We start from the raw sequence: 23,497 nt of genomic DNA, 5'->3' as shown, positions 1-23,497 counted from the left end.
GAACTTCTGATCATGGGTCGCCCCTTCCAGTTTATCTATCACCGGCCCCTATCTCCACCCTTAACAATCAAGGCTTTAGCTGGCTCCCCAGTGTCCACAGGATCAAGTCCAAACTGTCTGGTCTGACATGTTAGTAGCTTCACAACCTCACCCTAGTTTCCTCATCCAGCCTCATTTCCCCAACTTCCTCCAAATTCTAGCCACAGGGAGTGCCTCACGGTTGGCTGAACGCACATGCAATTTCATGACTCGGTTTCTTCCTGAAGACTTGCCCAGCCTTTCTGCCTAGGTTCGTCTTCCATATTTAATTCTTGGAGACCCCAAATGAAGCCGTTCCCGACCAATCATCCACTCCTCTGTGCTCCCGTAGCACTCTGCCACAACCTATGCCACAGCAATCATCCCTAAGTACTCACAAGATCTTGGAGCTTCAAAATGGGAATGAAGTTCTTTTGAACACAGACTTCTTTGTTATGTTTTTCAAGAGTAAAGCACCATTTAAGAAATAGTCTGGCTTATGATATGAAGGTGGGATAAACAGCAGACTATATATTAGAAACAAAAAATACTAGACATGAGGACCACTTCGGTTATCCCACAAAATTTGCCACAAGTCATTTAGTATTAAGATGAATGCAAGACCCTTAACTGTATTACCTATTAAGTAACATACTAGGGGCGCCTGGGTGGCTCAGTCAGCTAAGCATCTGACTCTTGATTTCAGCTCAGGTCATAATCCCAGGGTCGTGGGATCGAATCCCGGGTCTGACAGTGCAGACCCTGCTTGGGATTCTCTCTCTCCCTCTTTCTGCCCCTCCCCCTGCTCACATACTTTCTCTCTCAAAATAAATAAATAAACATTAAAAAAATAACATACTCCCTTGGTTGAAATATGGTTTTGAATTTCCACTTTAACTGCAAAGTACAATTTAAAATTCTTAAAAGTTTTATATGGTGACATATACACCTCTGTCAATTATATTAATTATACTACACCCAGCAATTTCATTTTATGTGGTTGCAGGTTCCAAGAACAATGAAAAAAGCACAGACAGTTTTGGGTTGTTTGGTTTGTTGTTGTTGTTTTAGAGAGAGAGAGAGAGCACGAGCGATCAGGGGAGAGGGGCAGAGGGAGAGAGAGAGAATCTCAAGCGGGCTCCACACTGCAGGACATGGGGCTCGATCTCACAATCCTGCGATCATGACTTAAGCTGAAATCAAGAGTTGGCCGCTCAACCGACTGAGCCACTCAGGTGCCCCAACAGAGAGTTTTGAGCAGTTCGTTTTCCTTTTTTGAACACACAAAATGAGAATTTGGAAGAAAACATAAGGGAAATGCTTTGTAACACCAGATTTGTCGATGATGTCTCGGATACGACACCAAGAGGGAGGGAAAAAAGCAAAAACAGATAAAGTGGACTACATCAAACATCTGACAAGGATTAACATCCAGCATATATAAAGAACTCCTCAACAACAAAAACCCAAAGAACTTGATTAAAAAATGGGCAAAGGACTGGAATAGACATTTCTTCAAAGAAAATACACAAATGGCCGACAAGCTTGTAAAGAGGTGCTCAGCACCACTGAATCATCAAGGAAATGCAAATGAAAACCACAATATCACTTCACACCTGTCAGGATGGCTGCTATAAAAACAAACAAACAGAAAAACAGAAAAGACAAGGGTTGGCAGGGATGTGAAGAAACCAGAACCCTTGTGCCCTACCGCTGGAAACATTAAATGGTGCAGCCTCTATGGAAAATAGTAGAGTGGTTCCTCGAAAAAAATTAAAAATAGAATTACCACATGATCCAGCAATTCCACTTTTGGGTACATACCCCAAAGAACTAAAAGCAGTTGTCTCAAAGAGACAGTTTTACACTCCTGTTCATTGCCACGCTGTTCACAAAAACAAAAGGGTAAAAGCAACCCAAGTGCCCATCAGAGATGACTAGGTAAAATGTGGTTTGTATATGCCATGGAATATTATTCAGCCTTAGAAAAGAAGGAGGGGTGCAATCCGTTAAGCGTCTGACTTCAGCTCAGGTCATGATCTCGCCGTTTGTGGGTTGGAGCCCTGCAACAGCCTCTGTGATGACACAGAGCCTGGAACGTGCTTTGGATTCTGTCTCCCTCTCTCTCTGTCCCTCCCCTGCTCGCACCTTGTCTCTCTCAAAAATAAATAAAAATTAAGAAAAAAAAAAGGGGGGGGGGGGATTGACACAGGTAACACAACAGATGCACCTTCAGGACCTGATGCTAAATGAAATAAGCCAGTCACAAAAAGACAAATACGTACGGCATGAGTCCACTTACACGAAGCACCTAGAGTGGTCAGACTCCTAAACACACAAAGTAGAGTGGTGGCTGCCAGGGGCTGCAGGGTGGAAGAACGGGGAGCTGTAATCCAAGGGGCACAGAGTTTCAGTTGTGCAAGATGAACAGGTTCCGGAGGTAGGTTCGCTCAACAGTGTGACTGCACTAAACAATACTAAACTGTACGCTTAAAAATGGTTAAGACGGCAAATTCTACCTTATGTGTAGTTTACCACAAAAATGTTTTAATTAAAAATAAATTTAAAAATGTTTTAAATAACAACTTTAGAATAACCTAACACTAGGGTCTTCCCAATATAAAAGCTGTCTATAAGAAATGCAGCAATTCATAAGGAAACAGATAAATTGTTACAATTCCATGGCTGAAAACACTAAATACTGTTGCTTGCAGAAATGGAAAAATACTGGGGCGCCTGGGTAGCTCAGTCAGTTAAGTGTCCGTATTCGGACATGTCGTATTCAGGTCATGATCTCATGGTTCGTGCGTTCGAGTCCCACGTCGGGCTCTGTACTGACAGCTCGGAGCCTGAAGCCTGCTTCGGATGCTGTGTCTCCCTCTCCCCTCCCCTGCTCACACTCTGTCTCTGTCTCTGTCTCTGTCTCTGTCTCTCTCAAAAATTAAAAAAAAAAACATTAAAAATTTAAAAAAAAAGGGAAAGAAAAGGAATGGAAAAACACCTGAGCACTTGGATAAAGAAAAGGCAGAAGTACAGGAGGAAAGGCCTGCCCTGTGCAAGTTGAATTAACTGTTATAAAACCTAGTGGGAAGAAGAGAAAAGGAAAAATAAAGATTCTTCGGCAACTGAGCAGTGTCTCACAATCTCAATCCTGTAACCGGAAAGTGATTCAAATGGACAAACCCAAGACAAAATGCTTCAAAGGCTGGATTATAAACCAACTTGCTACACCGAAAAGCCCCAGACCGACTCTACCACCAGCCTGACTACCTCGCTGGCCCATGGACCCATTAGAAGCCACAGTATCGGGGAAAACACCTGCTTTCCCAGGGTCTCGGGGAGCCTCTCCAAGCCCTCAAGTGGAAGCCCCAGGCTGTAGAATGGGCACCAGCGCTACCTTTAAAACACAAGCTGAGAATCACTAGCCTACGTGGACTGCTTGCTTCCCAGGTGCTAGCACCGTACAAGATGCTGTGCAAAGAGCAATCTTACCTAATCGTCATGGCAGCCACACAGTCAGCAACGACCCCATTTTCCCTAAGAGGAAACTGAGGAACAGAGGAGCTGGGTGCTACCTCCAAGGCCACACAGCAGGTACAAAGTACAGCTGAGATAGGAACCTGAGGCCGGACTCCAGTTCCCTCAGTCCCCACCTATCAGAGCTAGACAGCAAAATGCTGGGGGCTGGAGTTTGAACCCACTTCTCCCGTGAACCTGCTATATGACATTACGACAGGTTACCTGCAGGGTCTCGGTTTGTTCAACTTTAAAAGAACAACCTTGGGGCGCCTGGGTGGTTCAGTCGGTTAAGCGGCCGACTTCGGCTCCGGTCATGATCTCAGGGTCCGTGAGTTTGAGCCCCATGTTGGGCTCTGTGCTGACAGCTCAGAGCCTGGAGCCTGCTTCAGATTCTGTGTCTCACTCTCTCTCTCTCTCTCTCTGCCCCTCCCAGACTCACAATCTTGTCTCTGTCTGTCTCTCAAAAACAAATGAACACACAAAAAAAATTAACAAGTGTTATGCCATATCTATAAGCAAACTCTGCAGTGCCTTATCAGGAGCCCCAAAGAGATTATCACAGGTCCTTAGTAGTAAAGGTATTAGGAACCATGCCTGCTGCACCGAACTACAAACACATAATAGCATAACATATAAGATGTTCTCCAGATGAATATGTTTAAGCCCACCTTTTCCTTGAAAAAGGAAACAAATTCCATGTAATAACTATACTCAATATCAACCCAAATTTATACATTATACTGGCTATAGTCACATTGGTGTGAATTTCCAGCAGGTTATCACACATATTTTTTCCACTCCCCTGAGCTAAATGAAATAGTATAAGGAAACAATGTAAGTATTATTATCAATAAGTCCATCCATAAAATTGGTAGGTTCATTAGTTTCTGTTATGCTTAAACCTATTTCCTATGCATAGTCTTGAAAAGAAATTTGTCTTAAAAAGCCCACCCTATATATTACTTTATTCTCCTTAAAATACAAACTTTAACAAAACTTAGCTTCTTAACAGTTTTTAAGGAAGTGACTTTCCTCCTTTTTATTTTATGAACTAAACTCTAATTTTGGTGCTTGATAAATTACACCAGTGAGCATGCCATACTCGTTAAAAGAATGAAGAAAAAAATAAGTATGGTAGAACCTACAGCGGTTGTTTTAAAATTCAGATTTTTAAAGAGGCCAAGATTAGTTTGTAAAACTTTGTATCAAATTTCCCACTGCCAAGGCACTTTGGGTTAAAGTACCATTCAAGATCAGGAGAAAGTGTTTTGTTCCTTCTCCTGCTTATTTAAGCCGATCCATTTAATATTTCTGAAGACTGGGGGGCGCCTGGGCGGCTCAGTCAGTTAAGCATCTGACTTTGGCTCAGGTCATGATCTCACAGTCTGTGAGTTCAAGCCCTGCATCGGGCTCTGTGCTGACAGCTCAGAGCCTGGAGCCTGCTTGGGATTCTGTGTCTCCCTCTCTCTCTGCCCCTCCCCACTCACGCTGTCTCTGTCTCTGTCTCTGTCTCTCTCTCTCTCTCTCTCTCTCTCTCTCAAGCCTGGAGCCTGCTTGGGATTCTGTGTCTCTCTCTCTCTCTGCCCCTCCCCACTCACGCTGTCTCTCTCTCTCTCTCTCTCTCTCTCTCTCTCAAAAATCAATAAGCCTTAATTTTTTTTTTTTAATTTTTTTTTTTCAACGTTTATTTATTTTTGGGACAGAGAGAGACAGAGCATGAATGGGGGAGGGGCAGAGAGAGAGGGAGACACAGAATCAGAAACAGGCTCCAGGCTCCGAGCCATCAGCCCAGAGCCCGACGCGGGGCTCGAACTCACGGACAGCGAGATCGTGACCTGGCTGAAGTCGGATGCTTAACCGACTGCGCCACCCAGGCGCCCCAAGCCTTAATTTTTTTTAATATATTTCTGAAGACAACTGGCATGTTGTTCCCCAAGGTTCAATCACGTACTGCCCTTCGCACCCCAGTCCCCACGAGGCAAAACAAGCACGGGATCATGTGGCGACAAGAAATCCTCAGGCTCCTGAACCACCCACCTTACCTCAGACTCATCTGTAGATTCTTCGAGAGACTCAGTTTCCTGCAAAGCACAGAGGGGGAGAATGGTCAGAAGAGGTGACAAAAGAATAAAATATAACATATTTTTGAGGGAAAAGGGTCACCACATCCCCGCCACCAACACCCACCTGCCCTGCTGGGAGGTAATTTGCAACCACAGTTGAAAGGACTCCACATGGTGTGACCCTCCTAGGCCTCCCTCCACTTCCCACGCGTGGCAGGACTGAGACGGTCACTCTGGGGCCACTCAGACCCACTGCTCCTGCTGACCTCCCTCGGGTGGTCAGCAGGCTGACGAATGACCGAGGGAACTGTCATGGGAAGACACAGAAGGCTCTTTCCTTCGCTAAAAATGGAAACGGGTCCAGCAAAGCAGCCTTACTGATCACGGAAGGGAAGAGGAAGCTGCCGTCTCAAATTATCCGTGAGCCAATTTTTATACTGAAAAGCCCTTGTGCTATTAATTACTATGCTATTAATCTGGGTGAGTCAAAATGATGGTCTTGCTTAAACAGCTTTTTACAAAAGAATTCCCCTAGAGTGGTACCTATCAGCCGTTGTGCAAACAAGCTGTATAATTTACATCCACTCTTAAAACCATTAGCCAGAAGATGAATTCTGCCATTTAACACAGTTTCCCTCTTGCTAGAGCATGAATCTTGCTGTTCTGGAGAAAACAAAGCAAAAAGGGAAAAATTGACTCGATCCTGCTAATCTCTCACCTGTCCACTGAAAGAGAGAATCTGCTGATGCCACGCATCCTCAAAGAGGTCAGCAAAATGAAGATTTACTTAACGTACTTATAGATATCAATAGCAATAAAAGGTTACAACTAATATGCTGACACTGAATGTAAGCATTTTGCAACAATCCATGAGCTATACAAGAACGAAAAAAATGGGGCAAGGACATCTTGGAAAGTACTAATATTTTTCAAGAAAAAAAATAAACATTTTAACAAAAGTTAGATGCTTCTATTACTCAGTTCTGGTTGCGAAGCAGGCTAAACACAAATCTGGTGTTTGCACACATTTTAATTTCATTCATAGGAAATTCCTAAGAACCTTGCAGGTGACAGGCTGCCTCTGCAACAGCCTTGTGGACGATACGGTACTTGCTCTGAGAGGCCATCTGTGAAACGGGGACGAATGTGACTTGTGATTAAGAATTTTATTGTAGTTGTGCCATTAACCACGATGAACATGAGAATCTCCTCCACACCCCGACGCGGTAAGGTTCTTCTAAGTACTAGAAAATGCTTATTAATTTGGAGCTACGATCTCGCCATAGGAACTTTTTGTTCTTGGCACCAATAAGACACATAAAAAAATCCAATTCTTCTACTACTTGACAGTTCTCCAGAGAGTTAATGACACGTATCATGCCTGCCCTTCTAAATTGTTTTTCCTCTGTGCTAACCATCCCCAGATCCTGGTTCTCATCCACTTACTACCATGATCCTTCTCTTCTGGACACACTCCATTTATTATTAACAGTCACTATTCTGACATCTTTACTGAACATCTATTATATATATCCCACAATGCTAAATGCTTTGTACCCAGCATCTTAGAATTTCCTAATGACCCCTGAGGTAAGAACACTGAGGCTTAGAGGCTGAACTTAACGACTTCTGACACCCTTTCCGCCCCTGACTGTCCCTGAATAGTAAGTTACTAACATTCGAGAAACAAGGCTTTGACGACCATGCCAATGACCTGCCCCTAGATTTCTATCCCCAGCTCAAGAACTTTAAAGGAACACTGGATTACTCTTTTCAGAAAAGTGCCATTAAACCTAAGGAAGGTTTTTTGTTTTGTTTTGTTTTGTTTTTTGAGATACATTCATATAGACACATACGGTAAAAGGACAAATGTTCCATTTACGTTCTTCGTTAAAACCAAAGCGTAAGTCTCCACCCACCAATTTCAACCAAAAGCTCAAAATCAAATTATATTCTTTTCTTTTAAATTTTTTTTAACCTTTATTTATTTTTGAGAGACAGAGTGTGAGCAGGGGAGGGGCAGAGAGGGAGAGAGAGAGAAAGAAAGACAGAATCTGAAGCAGGCTCCAGGCTCAGAGCTGTCAACACAGAGCCCGACGTGAGGCTCAAACCCATCATGAGATCATGACCTGAGCCGAAGTCGGAGGTGCAACCGGCTGAGCCACCCAGGCACCCCAAAATCAAATTATATGCTTGACTCTGCACCAAAAACCATGCGGTGCCAGGCTGTGATACCAGGAGGCATGAGACTCTCAAAAACCCGAGCCTGCAGAAGAAAACCAGGCTCTCACAGAAGCTTCCTGTGGCTGTTGGTATCAGTGAGAACATTTACTCCAGGACATTCTCAAACTTACCCCGCTCCAGCATGAACCTCCCAAACTGAGCTGCGGCCTCAAGAAAAATTACACTTTTGCCCGCAATCCTACCAAAGCCATGCAAGAGTGACTTCAGGAATGAGCCTGGTCTGCTACCTCCTTGCTTCATCCACTCAAAAAGCCCTGCTGCTTAATGCCCTGGGGACTGAGGGGCAAATCAGAAGACATGAAGTGAAAGTCCCAGAGAGGGCTCCAAAAGCCAGGCTGAACGGTGGGAAAGGTTACGGTTTAGAAAGGGGCAGTGGTTTTCAACCGTTTTTTAGCTTCATACTCTGTATCTTTCCAAGAACTTCAAACAAATCATGAAAATACAAGTTACAAAACTGTGTTGTTTTCTAAGTGAAATAAACCAGATACATACTGCAGGGTTCCAAGTACATGAGGCAGAAAGTAGAACAGAGCTTTGCAGGGGCTGGGGGGAGGACAGGGTGGGGGGTTTAGGATAGGGTTTAACAGGTCTAGATGAGAAGTTCTGGAGATGGACGGTGGGGACAGCTGCACTGACAATGCCAATGCACTTAAAAACGGTTAAAGTGGTGGGGCGCCTGGGTGGTTCAGTCGGTTGGGTGTCCAACTCTTGATTTCAGCTCAGGTCATGATCTCACGATTCATGAGTTCAAGCCCCTCGTCGGGCTCTGGCTGGTGGTGCGGAGCCTGCTTGGGATTCTCTCTCTCCTTCTCTCTGCCCCTCCCTCTCTCACACAGTCTCTGTCTCTCTCAAAATAAATACAGTAAAACTTAAAAAAAAAAAAATGGTTAAAGTGGTCAATACTACGCATATTTTACCACAATAATAAAATGGTGCTGTTCTGGTTGAAGCAAAAATGATGAGCTAGAAGGCACAGAGAGACAAGTATATAGCCAGATAAAATCTGGGCAACAGTGGAATGCTACCTTACCTTTCTGTTGCAAACCAATCCCCTAAACTCAAGCATATATCCAAACCTAATGATCTTGGTGCTTGACATGTGACCTCTTGAATCTATACACACTATTTGTTGGGGGAGGGTGCAGAATTTGGGGGAAATATGGAGGCTGGAGCCTGAGGAAGGCCAGCTCCCTTGTCTGCAGGATGAAGAAACAGAGCAGAGACCAGTCTCCGGGCAATCAGCCTGGCCTGGGGACAGAGCTGAAACACTCAACGCTACACGGCCACCTTCTCTCCTTGTCAACAAACTGGGACACAGCTGAGTGTAATGGAAGACAGGGTGTGAGAGATCCCAACATGTGACACAGGCAGAGGCAAGAGGATATATTTTGTGTGATATGTACCTGCTATCCCGGTATCATCGAGCCCTCAATTTCTATGTAATTAATTTTTGTTTATTGTTATTTTTGAGGCAGAGACAGAGCATGAGTGGGGGAGGGGCAGAGAGGGAGACACAGAATCCGAAGCAGGCTCCAGGCTCTGAGCTGTTGACACAGAGTCCGATGCAGGGCTCAAACCCATAAACTGTGAGATCATGACCTGAGCCGAAGTTGGACACTTAATGGACTGAGCCACCTAGGCGCCCTGAGGCCTCAATTTCTAAAAGCTCAAAGGAGCTGTGGCCAGTTCGGGGCACTCAGGCAGTAGGCTGGTTGAGTAGGAAAGATGAAAGAGTACATGGGGGGCTGACAAGAGTGGGCAGACTCAGGGTACCCCACTTAACCCCCCACGGCTCAGCTCCAGCACTCATCATATTCTGCAAATGAAGGAAAATCTGGACATCTGCCCAGTGTGGAAAAAGGGACCAGCCAGGCCACCCAGTGACCCAGTCCCAAATCTGACTTCACATCACAATCGCATAAGGTTAGTTTAGGGAATTGGGTAGGACCCATGCAAACATGCCATCTTCACAGATTCAGATTTGTTGAGTTGAAATAAGAGCCTAGAATCACAAACATCTGGGAACAAGAACACCGAGGAGGACCAGGTCCCCGGCAGAAACAAAGGCAACCGTGACTGAACAGCTAAGAATGGGGAATGCATGAAACGCAGAACCCCAGATTGGATGAGTGCTCCCTCCCAAGGTGGTAACGTGGGTACTGGGGCGACCGCTAGTAATCAGCTAGTGATGCCGGACTCCAGCCAATCAGCCCAGACAAAGATGAGCAGAAAAACTTATAAGGCAATAACCACGTCTAGCTAATTTGTGACTACACTTCAGTTACACAGTAAAGAGTGGATCCTCTAAAAATTTCCCGGATTCTGTGCTTTTAGCAACTGCCTGTTTGGGGCTTTATTTTTCCTTTAGTTATCAGTCAAATTGCTTTCAAAAGATCTTTATCAAACTGTAAAAAAAGAGAATAGTATATAACTGAGTAAAGCCCAAGTCTAGATAATAAACTCTAGTCCCACATATAAGGCACTTTGACCTGGCCACTTTAACATAATCTCATTTCAGACTCACAAGATTTCTGGAGCGTAAATGCCTCTGTCCACAGGCAAGTATTGGTTGATGTGATTTTTATTTTACACATGGGGTACACTCGCATGGGTGTGTACGTGCTCATGAACTGTCATCAGATAATCAGTAAATGCTCTACAATAAGGATAAAATTTCCCCAAATTTTGGGCTCCTGTGGCTCAGTCGGTTGAACATCCAACTCTTGGTTTTGGCTCGGGTCATGGTCTCAAACCCCCCATTTGGGCCCTGCACTGAGCTTGGAGCTTACTGAAGGATTCTCTCTCTCTTCCTCTGACCCTCTCCTGCCCTCACACTCTCTCTTAAAAAAAAAAAAAAAAAAAATCCTCAATTCTAAAACGCACAGGGAAAATTCAAAAAAGAAACTCTCCTCTCCTGTCAAGGAATAGATGGTCAAATATTTTAATAGACCAGGTTCCCTGATGGTTGGTAGGAAAGATGAAAGGGTACCTGGGGAGCTGGCAGAGTAAGGAATTTAGGAAATGTCATCTACAATACATTTGAATGAATAACTCTTGAAAGTTTCAAGTGAAGCTAACATAACACAAATTCTACTGCATCTCACTTACAATTTGACATCTTCAATTCAGAAGGCCATTCATTCTCCTCCCGAATAAATTCATTTAAACATTTTACTAAGCACCTAGTACCTGTAAAGCACTAGCCCTGTGAGACATGCACGCATGAGTGAGCTCTGTCCTCGTTCTTGAGGACTCAGCAGTCTGTAGTAGACATAAGACAAATATACAAACAACCAGACTCCAAGCAGAATGTTATTCATAAGAGAGGTCTCAACAAATACTGTTGGGCATCCATGATCATGAAGGTCAACTGTAAATCATTTTGGAACTAAGTAAAACTACTGGTTAGAAAATTCCCAGGCAGAATACAGGGTGTGAGTCCTTTCTCCAAACTATACACATGTGGTTATTTCTGTGAACTCCCTTCCCTGTACTGAGCATAAACAAAGACCTCCCAGTGCCTTAAAAAATGTTCAATCATGTCCAAAAAAGTGATTTCGTAGCTTGAGAGCCCATGAACGATTTTACATTATGTTAATTCAATATAGAGCTTATTACTTTGGTTCTTTCTAAAATTAAAGGGTAAAAAAAAAAAAAAAAAGCAATCATCAAAGAATACAAGGCTCAGAAAAGTTAAGAGGAGAGGGGCACCTGGGTGGCTCGGTCAGTTGAGTGTCTGATTCTTGATTTCGGCACAGGTCACCACGATCATGAGATTGAGGCCCACACTGGGCTCTGTGCTGAGCATGGAACCTACTTGAGATTCTCACTCTCTCTCTCTCTCTCTCCCCCTCCCTCTCTCTCTCCCCCCCCCCCCCCCCCCCCCCCCCCCGCCCGACCCTTCCCCTGCTCACTCTTTTTCTAAAATTAAAAAATAATAAAAATTAAAAACAAAGAAAAGTTAAGAGGAGAGATTTATTTTTGGCTTGCTCATCACGGAGGCGGTCTGTCTGCATTTCCAGTGCATGATGCCAAGAAAAAAGCTTCCTCTGCCCTAACCTGTCATCACAGCTCATTTTAATACCCATCTCAGGTCTCAAAGCTTTTTAGGGGGAAAAATTAGGTCAAGACTTTCTAAGAGGTTCGGGGCGCTTAGGTGGCTCAGTCGGTTGAGCGACTGACTCTTGATCTCGTCTCAGGTCGTGATCTCACAGTTTGTGGGTTTGAGTCCTGCATCGGTCTCTGCCCTGACAGTGGGGAGCCTGCTTGGAGTTCTCTCTCTCTTTCTCTCTGCCCCTACCCGACTCATGCTCTCTCTCTCTCTCTCTAAAAATTAATCAATTAATTAATTAATTAAAAAAAAAAGATTTTCTAAAAGGTTCAAGGGGGCCGAACAGAACAATTAACAAATTTATTTAACTCCACTTTTGTTCACTTTTAGCCTTCAAAACTCTGTAGACACAAGGCCAGATTTCAACAGCTCCCTACCACACAAATCAACCAAAGTGAGAAAAATCTAACCATTTTTAATCTAAAAGAATTGATAACATAGGTACGATTATTTACCAGCTTTAAAAAAACAGAACGACAATTTGTGAATGTCTGCTTCTTTCTGCCATTGACAATGGACCACTGGTCTTTTTGAGAATGACCCTGTCGGGGAGATGAATGCCTGCTTTAACTATATTCAGGCTGTTGAAGTGTCAAAGGTGAAATTATGACTTGAAGGAAATTTATTAAGGTGATAAGGTTCATTCTACTTCATAAAGTAAAAAAAAAAAAAATTACAATTAGGTTCTCAAGTATTCTTTAAAAGGTAGGGTGTTCTAGTGGGAAAAAACATGAGCTCTGGAAAACGCATTTCTATTTGGAAATAGAAGATTGGAAATTTATTACACACACTAGCCTGAGTAAATTACTTATGTTGTCTGAATTTCCAGTTGCGTATGTGTAAAATTCAATCATTTAACACATATTGTGGCACTACTCTAGGTGTCAGGCAAACAGCAGTGAACAAATTCTTTGCGTCATGAAGCTTATGTTCAAATGGGGAGAATATACAGAAATGAACACAGAAACACACAGGACAAATAAGTAGAAACTTTAAAACACACTATGTCGGATGGTAATGAGCACTAAGGAGAAAAATAATGCAAGGAAGAGGTCTCAAAGAACAATCAAAGGTCTCACTCGAAAAGATAACACGTGGACAAAGACGTGAAGGAACCCCAGAAGAAAGCCCTGGATATATGAGGTCAATAAAGGGTGTAGCATGAGCAAAGGCCCTGAGGTAGAAACAGGCCAGCCTGTTGAAGGAACAGTAAGAAAGCCAAGTATAGCTGATGCAGAGTGACAAAAGGGGAGAAGAGGAGAAGAGTAGAAAACGAAGTCAGAGAAAAGGAATAAGGAACAATCGGGCAAGGTCCTGTAGGGCAACTAGGGTATTATAAAGGAGGCTGACTCCCTCAGAGTGTGATGGGAAGCCACTGGCAGGCCTGGAACATAGGAGGTGCTGGTCCTGACTTATATATCAGAACAAACATTCACCACACAGAATTACTTTGTGAGGACCAAATGTGATGTGAAGGCTTTACACTGAAAAGTACCATCAAAATTCAAAGCATACTTACTATATCACCAACTTTCTATGTGTGTTTTTATATCAGACAGCTTTGCCAAACTTCTGCACAAAACAGCAGTAAATACTGAGAGCAACTCTCTCCATCTCTACTACCCTGTATCTAAGGTCTTGGCTTTTGGTTTTATTTATTTTTGAGAGAGAAAGAGCGTACGCAGGGAAGAGGCAGAAAGAGAAGGGGACAGAGGGTCCGAAGCGGGCTCTGCACTGACAGCAACAAGCCCAATGTGGGGCTCGAACTCACAAACCGTGAGGTCATGACCTGATCTGAGTTCGGACATTCAACGAAACGAGCCACGCAGGCACTCCGTTTTGGTTTGAAATCAAACAACAAATAAGCTGTTATTTCCACTAGAAAGACCAACAGTGTGAAAACCAATCTCACCACTATCATCAAACCCAGCAATGACTCACGAAGCTGCATGTGCTTAACAAGCATTTTTCCCTTGAAGTGACTGAATCAAAAAAAGGAGGCTTCAGTGGCTGGTAGCAACACTCCTATTACCACAACGACCACCCAAACCAAATTTCTACTTTATTTCTTAATTACTGATGTATATCAAATGTACTTAGGGCAACTCTGCATTACATAAATGAAGTATGTTACAAGTGGTATTCTTAATACCACTGATAATAAATTATCAAGTAGCTAAACTTCCTTCATTATGGTACAGCTCATCATACACCACTTTTTAGAGACAATTATGGAAACTGATGGCCTTGTTAATTTGTAAGGAAAAACTGTGCCAACCTGAAATGACCCTGTAGATGGAAATTAGTTCTGGCCTTTGCACTTTTCTGTCTTCTTGATAGTACTTTGTCATTTCAACTAAGCTTTGATTACCACTACCACGTGTATGAAAATAACTCTTTTGCCTTCACTATCTACTACTCTAAACTCCAACCCCACATAGCCATGTGTGGGCTGGCATTGCCATCTGATGTTCTGTCAACAACAAAGAATCTCATGTAACTTTTACTGAGCCCTACTTTTACTAAGCAGTTTAACTGGTGTGCTTATTCTACCCTCTAACTTATTTACTCTCCAAGAATGTTACTCTTATATCTCCATCTTATATTTAAAGTTAAGTAACTAGCCCAAAGTCACATATTAAGAAAAAGAACCAAAGGCACCCGGGTGGCTCAGGCGGTTGGGTGTCCGACTTTGGCTCAGGTCATGATCTCACGGTCTGTGGGTTCAAGCCCCACGACGGGGCTCTGTGCTGAGAGTTCGGAGCCTGGAGCCTGCTTGGGATTCTGTGTCTCCCTTTCTCTCTGCCCTCCCCCGCTCGTGCTCTGTCTCTCTGTCTCTCTCTCTCAAAAAAAATAAAATAATTAAAAAAAAAAAAAAAGAAAGAAAGAAAAGAAAAAAGAGAACCAGCACTGGAGCCTAGACATTTTTGCTCCAGGACAAATGCACTTAACTACTGCTGCACGTCACAGCTGACTTAGCTTTGCACCTAAAAACAATATGTACGAAACAAAATTCATCATCTACTCTCTCCTGGCCCTCCTGCAAACCAACTCTCACTGTCTTCACTTCGACGCTTCCCAAAGGCAGTCAGTTCCTGGGACAACCAAGCTGCCTTCCAGCCAAAATTTCACTGAAGACAGGTCACTGGGGCAGCGACAAAGCAAGGCCGCCCCTCCAACGCCGGGGGTGTGTCGGAGAGCTTTACCCGGGTGCCCTCCAAGAGCAGCCATCCCACCCTCTCCTCTGCTCCCCGAAATGGCCTTTCGCCCCTCGCGCGTCCCGCGGTGGGCCTGCCTCGCCCTCTGGCAGCTCCGAACTTCCACACACTCGGCTTCAAGCCCGGATCACCTCACCTCGCCTCTCCCTCCCCGGCCTAACAGTTGCAGCATTTACCTGCCCCTCTGCTTCCGCCATGATGCAGCCGGAGAGTCACATGACAGACCCGGAAATGAGAGAAACCGAGACACTGGAAACAGGGGCTGCTGGGAAATGTAGTTTTAGCGCCTCTGAACCGGGGCGTCATTTCGTGCATCTCTGCTTCTGACTTTCCTAGCTCAATGGACATGGCCCCTGGAGAATCTGAACAAAACCGTTGTTGATTTCATGATTTATTTTTTTGTTGTTCTTACTGGTTCCATGATTATGACATTATTTACTAATATTCGCTATGTATGAAGCCCTGTGGTTATAGTTTTGCAAACATTTTCTCATTTAATACCCCCAAGCAATCCCTAGTGCTACCCCTATTTATAGAGGAGAACACCATGGCTCAGAGGTCACACACCTGTAAGAGGCAGAACTAAGATTAGAATGTGGCCATCTCTGGGGCACCTGGGTGCTTCAGTCCGTTAAGCATCAGACTTTGGATCAGGTCATGATCTCACAGTTCCTGAGTTCCAGCCCCACATAGGGGTCTCTGCTGACAGCCTAGATCTGATCTGGACCCTGCTTCTGATTACCTCTCGCTCTCTCTCTGCCCCTCCCCCACTCTGCTCTGTCTGTCTGTCTGTCTCTCTCTCTCAAAAAATGAATACAACATTTAAAAAGTTTTTTAAGGGGCGCCTGGGTGGCGCAGTCGGTTGGGCGTCTGACTTCAGCCAGGTCACGATCTCGCGGTCCGTGAGTTCGAGCCCCGCGTCGGGCTCTGGGCTGATGGCTCAGAGCCTGGAGCCTGTTTCCGATTCTGTGTCTCCCTCTCTCTCTGCCCCTCCCCTGTTCATGCTCTGTCTCTCTCTGTCCCAAAAAATAAATAAACGTTGAAAAAAAAATTAAAAAAAAAAAGTTTTAAAAAAAATAGAATTTGGCCACGTTTAATGCCAAAGACTCTATGATTAGCAAATGCTTCCTAGTCTAAAAGGTGTCTTGTCCTTTTTAACAAATATATTCAGCGAATATAAAGCATAAATCAGTCCTTGCAGTGGAGAACCAGATAAGAACTTATATTTTAGGGGCGCCTGGGTGGCGCAGTCGGTTAAGCGTCCGACTTCAGCCAGGTCACGATCTCGCGGTCCGTGAGTTCGAGCCTCGCATCAGGCTCTGGGCTGATGGCTCAGAGCCTGGAGCCTGTTTCCGATTCTGTGTCTCCCTCTCTCTCTGCCCCTCCCCCGTTCATGCTCTGTCTCTCTCTGTCCCAAAAATAAATAAACGTTGAAAAAAAAAAAAAAAAAGAACTTATATTTTAAAAATATTTGGCTTGCTTGTACTGCTTGCTGCTTTCATTTGACATCTTCTTTTGGCATCTGTACATTGAAATTTAAAACAAAAAAATCTCCATTGTTTAATTAAATTAGTTGTTAAACTTTTATTAGATATGTTCTATAAATATTTAAGATAGAATATAAATTTATCCTTGGTAAAGTCTGTAAAACCATTGTCTTTTGTCCATCCTTTAAAACGAATAATCCCCCCACCATGTTTCTGAACATTATAAAACTGTCCTTCCTAATCCTCAGGAATTTGCAATATCTTATCCAAAAACAGACATTTTCTTCTTTCCAATCATCTCCAGTAATTCATAACTAGAAAAAGGTGTCACAAATGGCAGCACGTGGTGGGTGCCCGGTGCCCTTTTTGCCCCCGTGCCTCATTGACTCCAACTTACAAGGAAGGCATGGAAGGAGGTCTCTAGCTATAACCTGGTCAACCCATGATTCTCATGGCCTAAGTGACCTCATGCGAGACACTTGTCTTCTCTCCAGGGCCTGAATGACCTCTTCCTCTAACACTTGCTCTTGTCCCTCTCCCAGTCTGCTGATCACTCAGTCACAAAGGATTGATGAAAGGCCAACCCAAGGCATTTAGATATCCATAACCAAGCACCGAGTACTCCGAGTTTTGACCTTTCCAGTCTGAGTTCCTAAGATCTCTTGCAAAGCAACCGGGACCCAAACATTGCTCAAGTCCCACTACTTCATGTCTGACAGGAAGCTTTACACAGACTAAAAAGGTGCAGGAACCCTCAGTTCAGCCTCCACGGAAGAAAGAAATAAGTCTAGCCCTTCTACCTAATTCTAATTTTGCCTTTTCCCATTATGATCTAGACACACCCATAAAACTCTAGTGGGTTTAACTAAAGATGTAGCCAAAGTTTCTGCAGATTATCCTCTGCTCATGCAAACCTCAGAGACTCTGGAGTCCCCAGGTCTGCACCCGTTCAGTATACTCTCTTGACTATAACAAAATATGATGAGCGTTGGATCTTCTGTGTCCTTTTGGACAGACCAGAAAGTGAAGAGACAGAGATACAGAATGATGAATGAGAGGAAAAACCCCACTACAGGATAGCAGGTTCACACTGTGCCTGTGGGCAAGATGAAATTCATCTGTGATCTCAGAGCCCCAAGTTTCCTCCTATGAAATGAGAGTTTTTGGCTCCCTTGTCTAAGAGATCTTCTCACCTCGTGCTACTGAAAGCGTGGTCCACAGACCAGCAGCATCAATATCACCTGGGAGCCTTTTAGAAATGAAGTTTAGGGCCCCTCCAAAGATCTAGAGCCAGAAGCTGACTTTTAATATCTCCCCAGGGTATATATATGAACATTAGAGTCTGAGAAGTAATTAGCCCAACAGTCTTTCATTCTTTGGCAAATCACTTGGTTTTTTTGTTTTTTGTTTTTTGGGTTTTTTTGCCCATCAGTCCACCCTCCCACCTTTAAACTGTGGAGGCTGGGGCACCTGGATGGCTCAGTCGGTTGAGCATTAACGTTGGCTTAGGTCATGATCTCACGGTCTGTGAGTTGGAGCCCAATGTCAGGCTCTGTGCTGACAGCTCAGAGCCTGGAGCCTGCTTCGGATTCTGTCTCCCTCTCTCTCTCTGCCCCTCCCCCACTTGTGTGCACGCACACACTCTCTCGCTCTCTCTCTCAAAAGTAATAAATGAATAAGCTTAAAAAAACAAACTGTGGAGGTAAAAGTAAGAATAAATATTTTTCTCAAACTCACATGGAAAATTCAGCAGGATAGACCACAGTCTTGGCCATTAGACACACGTCAACAAATTCAAAAGAACAGAAGTCATAACACTCCTCCTCACAGACCACAATCGGATTACACTAGAAACCAATAACAGAAAGATAACTGGAAAATCCCAGATACATGGAACGTAAACAACACTTCTAAATAGCAAGTGGGTCAAAAGATAAATCTTGAGAAATAATCTTAAGCATTTTTGATTACATGAAAATGCAAACACAACTTATCAAAAATCGTGGCATGCAGTAAAAGCAGTGTTTAGAGGGGAATTTATAGCATTGAATGCACAATTTAGAAAAAAAAGAGAGACATCTAAAATCAGTAACATAAATTTCCCCATTAGGAAAAGATGAGCAAATTAAATCCAAAGCAACCAGAAGAAAAGTAATAAGAATTAGAGCAGAGCAATGAAAACAAAAACAAAAACAAACAAACAAAAAATCAACTGGGAAAATCAACAAAACAAAAAGATGCTTCTATGAAAAGATCAATAAAATCAATAAGGCAGGCTAACTAAGAAAAAGAGAGGACATAAATTACTAATATCAGATATGAAGGCGGAGACATCAATACAGATTCTGTATTAAAAGGATAATAAAGGAATACTGTGAATAACTTTATGCCCACAAATTTGATAATCTAGATGAAATGGGCCAATTCCTTGAAAGATACAATCTTCCAAAAGCACCCAGGAGGAAATAGACAATGTTATATCTATATCTATTTTTTAAAACATCAAATCAATAGTTAATAACCTTTCGAAAGGCCTACATATGTTACCGGTGAATTATACTGAAAATTTACAGGAGAAATCATGCCAATTCTCCATAGCCTCTTTCAGAGGATGGAAGCAGAAAGAATACTTCCTAACTCATTCTATGAGGCCAGCATTGCCCTAATACCAAATCAGACAAAGACATTACAGGAAAAGAAAATGACAGACCAATATCTCTCATGAACACAGATTCAAAAATACTCAACAACATATTAAAAAAAATTTTTTTTAACATTCATTCATTTTAGAGAACAGAGCATGATCGGGGGATGGGCAGAGAGAGATGGACACACAGAATCCAAAGCAGGCTCCAGGCTCTGAACTTTTGGCACAGAGCCCAACGCAGGGCTTGAACTCAGGAAACGTGAGATCATGACCTGAGCCGAAGTCAAACGCTTAACAAACTGAGCCACCCAGGCATCCGCCTCAACAAAATATTAACAAATCAAGTTTAAAAATGTATGAGGGGCGCCTGGGTGGCTCAGTCGGTTAAGCGTCCGACTTCAGCCAGGTCACGATCTCGCGGTCCGTGAGTTTGAGCCCCGCGTCGGGCTCTGGGCTGATGGCTCAGAGCCTGGAGCCTGTTTCCGATTCTGTGTCTCCCTCTCTCTCTGCCCCTCCCCCGTTCATGCTCTGTCTCTCTCTGTCCCAAAAAAAATAAATAAACGTTGAAAAAAAAATTTTTTTTAAATGTATGAAAATATTAGAGACCATGACCAAGTTGGATTTATTTCAGGTATGCAAGACTGGTTCACATTCAAAAATCAATTAATGTAATCCATAAAATCAACAGACTAAAAAAGAAAAATCGCATGATCATATCAATAGATGCAGAAACACCTATTCATGATAAAAACTTGTGATAAGCTGAAAATAGAGAGGAACTTTCTCAAGTTGATAAAGACTATCTACAAAAGACCTGAAGCTAACATAATACTCAAAGCATTCCCACTAAGACCAAGTACAAGGCAAGGATGTCCCCTCTCAACACATTGTTTCAACACCATTTAGGAATCAGCAAGGCAAAAAATAAATAAATAAATAAATGAAAGTTTATAGTTTGGAAAGGATTGGGAAGGAAGACATAAAACTGTCTTTGTTAGCCATTGGCATTAGCTGTAGAAAATCTGAGAGATTTGATCAAAACCCTCTAGAACTAATAAGCAATTATGGCAAGTTTGCAGGACACGAGTTTAGTATACAAAAGCCGATTGCTTCCCTATATGTCAGCAACGAACAAGTAGAATTTGACATTAAAGACATAATACTATGGAGGGTATTATGCTATGTGAAATCAGCCAGGCAGAGAAAGACAGATACCATATGTTCTCACTCATATGTGGATCCTGAGAAACTTAACAGAAGACCATGGGGGAGGGGAAGGGGGAAAAAAAAGTGACAGAGAGGGAAGGAGGCAAACCATAAGAGACTCTTAAATACTGAGAACAAATTGAGGGTTGATGGGGGGTGGGGGACAGGGGAAAATGGGTGATGGGCATTGAGAAGGGCCCCTGCTGGGGTGAGCACTGGGTGTTGTATGGAAACCAGTTTGACAATAAATTATATTTAATATTGGGGCACCTGGGTGGCTCGGTCGGTTAAGCATCTAACTTTTAAAAAAAATTTTTTTTAATGTTTATTTTTGAAAGAGAGAGAGACACACACACACAGAGTGTGAGCAAGGGACAGGCAGAGAGAAAGGGAGACACAGGATCCGAAGCAGGCTCCAGGCTTTGAGCTGTCAGCACAGAGCCCAACTCGGGGCTCAAACTCACGGGGCTTGAACTCAAGAACCATGAGATCATGACCTGAGCTGAAGTCAGACACTTAACCGACTGAACCACCCAGACACCCCAAGTGTCTGACTTTTGATTTTGGCTCAGGTCATGTTCTCACAGTTGGTGGGAATGAGCCCCATGTCAGGCTCTGTGCTGACAACCTTGCTTGGGATTCTCTCTCTCCCACTCTCTCTGCTCCTCCCCCCACACATGTGCTTGCACTCCCTCTCTCAAAATAAATAAAAAACATTTTTAAAAAATCTTTAAAAAAATAAAACACAATTCTTTTTATATTAGCACTCCCCAAATTAAAGTATTTTTATATAAATCTAACAAAATATGTACAAGATCTATATAAGGAAACTATAAAACTCTGATGAATAAATTAAAAAAGAACCAGATAAATGAAGAGACAGTCCATGTTCATGGATTGGGAGACTCAATATTGTCAAGACGTCACTTCTTCCCAACTTGGTCTATAGTGTTCGTGCATTCCCAATCAAAATTCCAGCGAGTTACTTTATAGATACAAACTGATCCTAAAGTTCATAGGGGAAGCAAAAGACCCAGAAAAGCTAACACAATATTGAATGAGAAGAACAAAGTTGGAAAGCAGATGGTACCCAACTTCAAGACTTACTGTGAAACTATAGTAATCAAAACAAGGTAGTATTGGTGAAAGAACAGACAAATATATCATTGGAAGAAATGGAGAGCCCAGAAATAGATTCACATCAATATAGTCAACCAATCTTTGACAAAGGAGCAATACAATGGAGCAAAGATAGTCCCTTCAACAAATGGTACTGGAACAATTAGACAGACATTCACATGCAAAAAAAAAAAAAAAGAATCTAGACACAGACCTTACACACTTCATAAAAATTAGCTTAAAATGAATCATAGACCTAAATGTAAAATGCAAAAATATAAAACTCCCAGGAGATAATATAGGAGAAAACCTGGATGATTTGGGGTATGTGATGCATTTTTGCTACAACACCAAAGACATGATCCATGGAAGAAACTGATGATAAGTTAGATTTTATTAAAATGTAAAACTGCTTTTGAAAAGACAATGTCAAAAGAATGAGAAGACAAAACACAGATGGGGAGGAAATATTTGCAAAAGACTTATCTGATAAAGGACCATTACCCAAAATATGCAAAGAACTCTTAAAACAAAGAAAACAAAGCAAAAAAATAATTAAAATATAGGCCAAAGACCTTAACAGGTACCTCACCAAAAAAGATACACAGATAGCAAATAAGCATATGAAAAGATACTCCATATCCACAAGTCAGCAGAGAAATACAAATCAAAACAGCAATGGCATACACAACTACACATCTATTAGAATGTCCAAAATCTGGAACATGGACAATACCAAAGGTCGGCAAGGTTGTCCCATGTATTGCTGTTGGGAATCGTAACTGGTACAGTCACTTTGGAAGACAGTTTGTCGGTTTTTCACAAAACTAAACACACTCTTATTATACAACACGGGAATCATACTCCTTGGTACTTACCCCCCCCAAACTGAAAGCATGTCCACACAAAAACCTGCGTGAAGACCCGTTTATGGCAGCTTTAATCACAATTGCCAACACTTGGAAGCAGGCGAGATGTTGTCCGGTGGGTGAAAACATAACCATACATCCAGTTCAGTTACTGAATAAATAAATAAATTTACTGAATAAATAAATTGTTTTAAGTCCAGACAACAGGATTTCACTCAGCACTGAAAAGAAATGAGCTATCAATAAATGAATAGACATGGAAGAAACCGAAGTGCATATTACTAAGTGAAAGAAGCCAATCTGAACAGTTCACATACTTCATGCTTCCACCTAAGTGACATTCTGGAAGAGGCAAAACTATGGAGGCAGTAAATTGATCAGTGGTTGCCAGGGCTGAGGAGCTGGGGGTGGCCTAGAGGGGGTTGGGATACATGGGAAGAATACTGAGGATTTCTAGGGCAGTGAAAATACACTGATGATATTATAATGATGAATATGTGTCATTATACATTTGTCCAATCTCATAGAATAAGCATCAAGAGTGAACCCTGGTGTAAACTATGGACTTTGGGGGATAATGATGTGTCAGTGTATGTTCATCAGCTGTAACAAATGGACCACTCCGGTGGGGCATGGTGATAGTTGGGGAGGTGATGCGTGTGTAGGGCCAGAGGCATACATGAGAAATCTCTGTACCTTTTTCTCAATTTTATTGTGAACCTGAAAGTGCTCTAAAAAAAAATTATCTCTCTCTTTTTTTAAGAAAATGTGATTTTCTGTACAATTACAGTGTGCATAGAGTAGTATCTTACCCATAGTGAGGATAGAAAATCCCATTTCTCATAAATGATCATCATTCTATGTATGTTAATACCTCACGTCTATGGACTTCTAAGGGGAATGGTGAAGATTAATTTCTTTGTAAAATGAAAAAGGTAATATGTAAGTGATCTGTCAATTATAACGCCATAATGAATAAGAGAGAAGAGACTCCAG

General features: G+C 42.6%; 1 protein-coding gene across 1 annotated transcript in view; it reads right to left on the bottom strand.

Moving 5' to 3' along the window:
- Window positions 1–15,409, bottom strand: part of VPS41 (VPS41 subunit of HOPS complex) — a 186,199-nt gene extending 170,790 nt beyond the window's left edge. Inside the window, exons 1-2 of the mRNA XM_043588529.1 lie at window positions 15,350–15,409; window positions 5,580–5,618 (exon numbers count right to left, since the gene is read on the bottom strand). Coding sequence (XP_043444464.1) covers window positions 5,580–5,618; window positions 15,350–15,370 — 60 coding nt within the window. The 5' untranslated portion in view covers window positions 15,371–15,409. The remainder of the gene's footprint in view (window positions 1–5,579; window positions 5,619–15,349) is intronic.
- Between the last annotated feature and the right edge of the window lie 8,088 nt (window positions 15,410–23,497).

Source organism: Prionailurus bengalensis, chromosome A2, assembly GCF_016509475.1.
Source record: "Prionailurus bengalensis isolate Pbe53 chromosome A2, Fcat_Pben_1.1_paternal_pri, whole genome shotgun sequence".
Taxonomy (NCBI): Eukaryota; Metazoa; Chordata; class Mammalia; order Carnivora; family Felidae; genus Prionailurus; species Prionailurus bengalensis.
The sequence above is the reverse complement of the archived record's forward strand: the minus strand, read 5'-3'. Positions and strand labels throughout refer to the sequence as shown.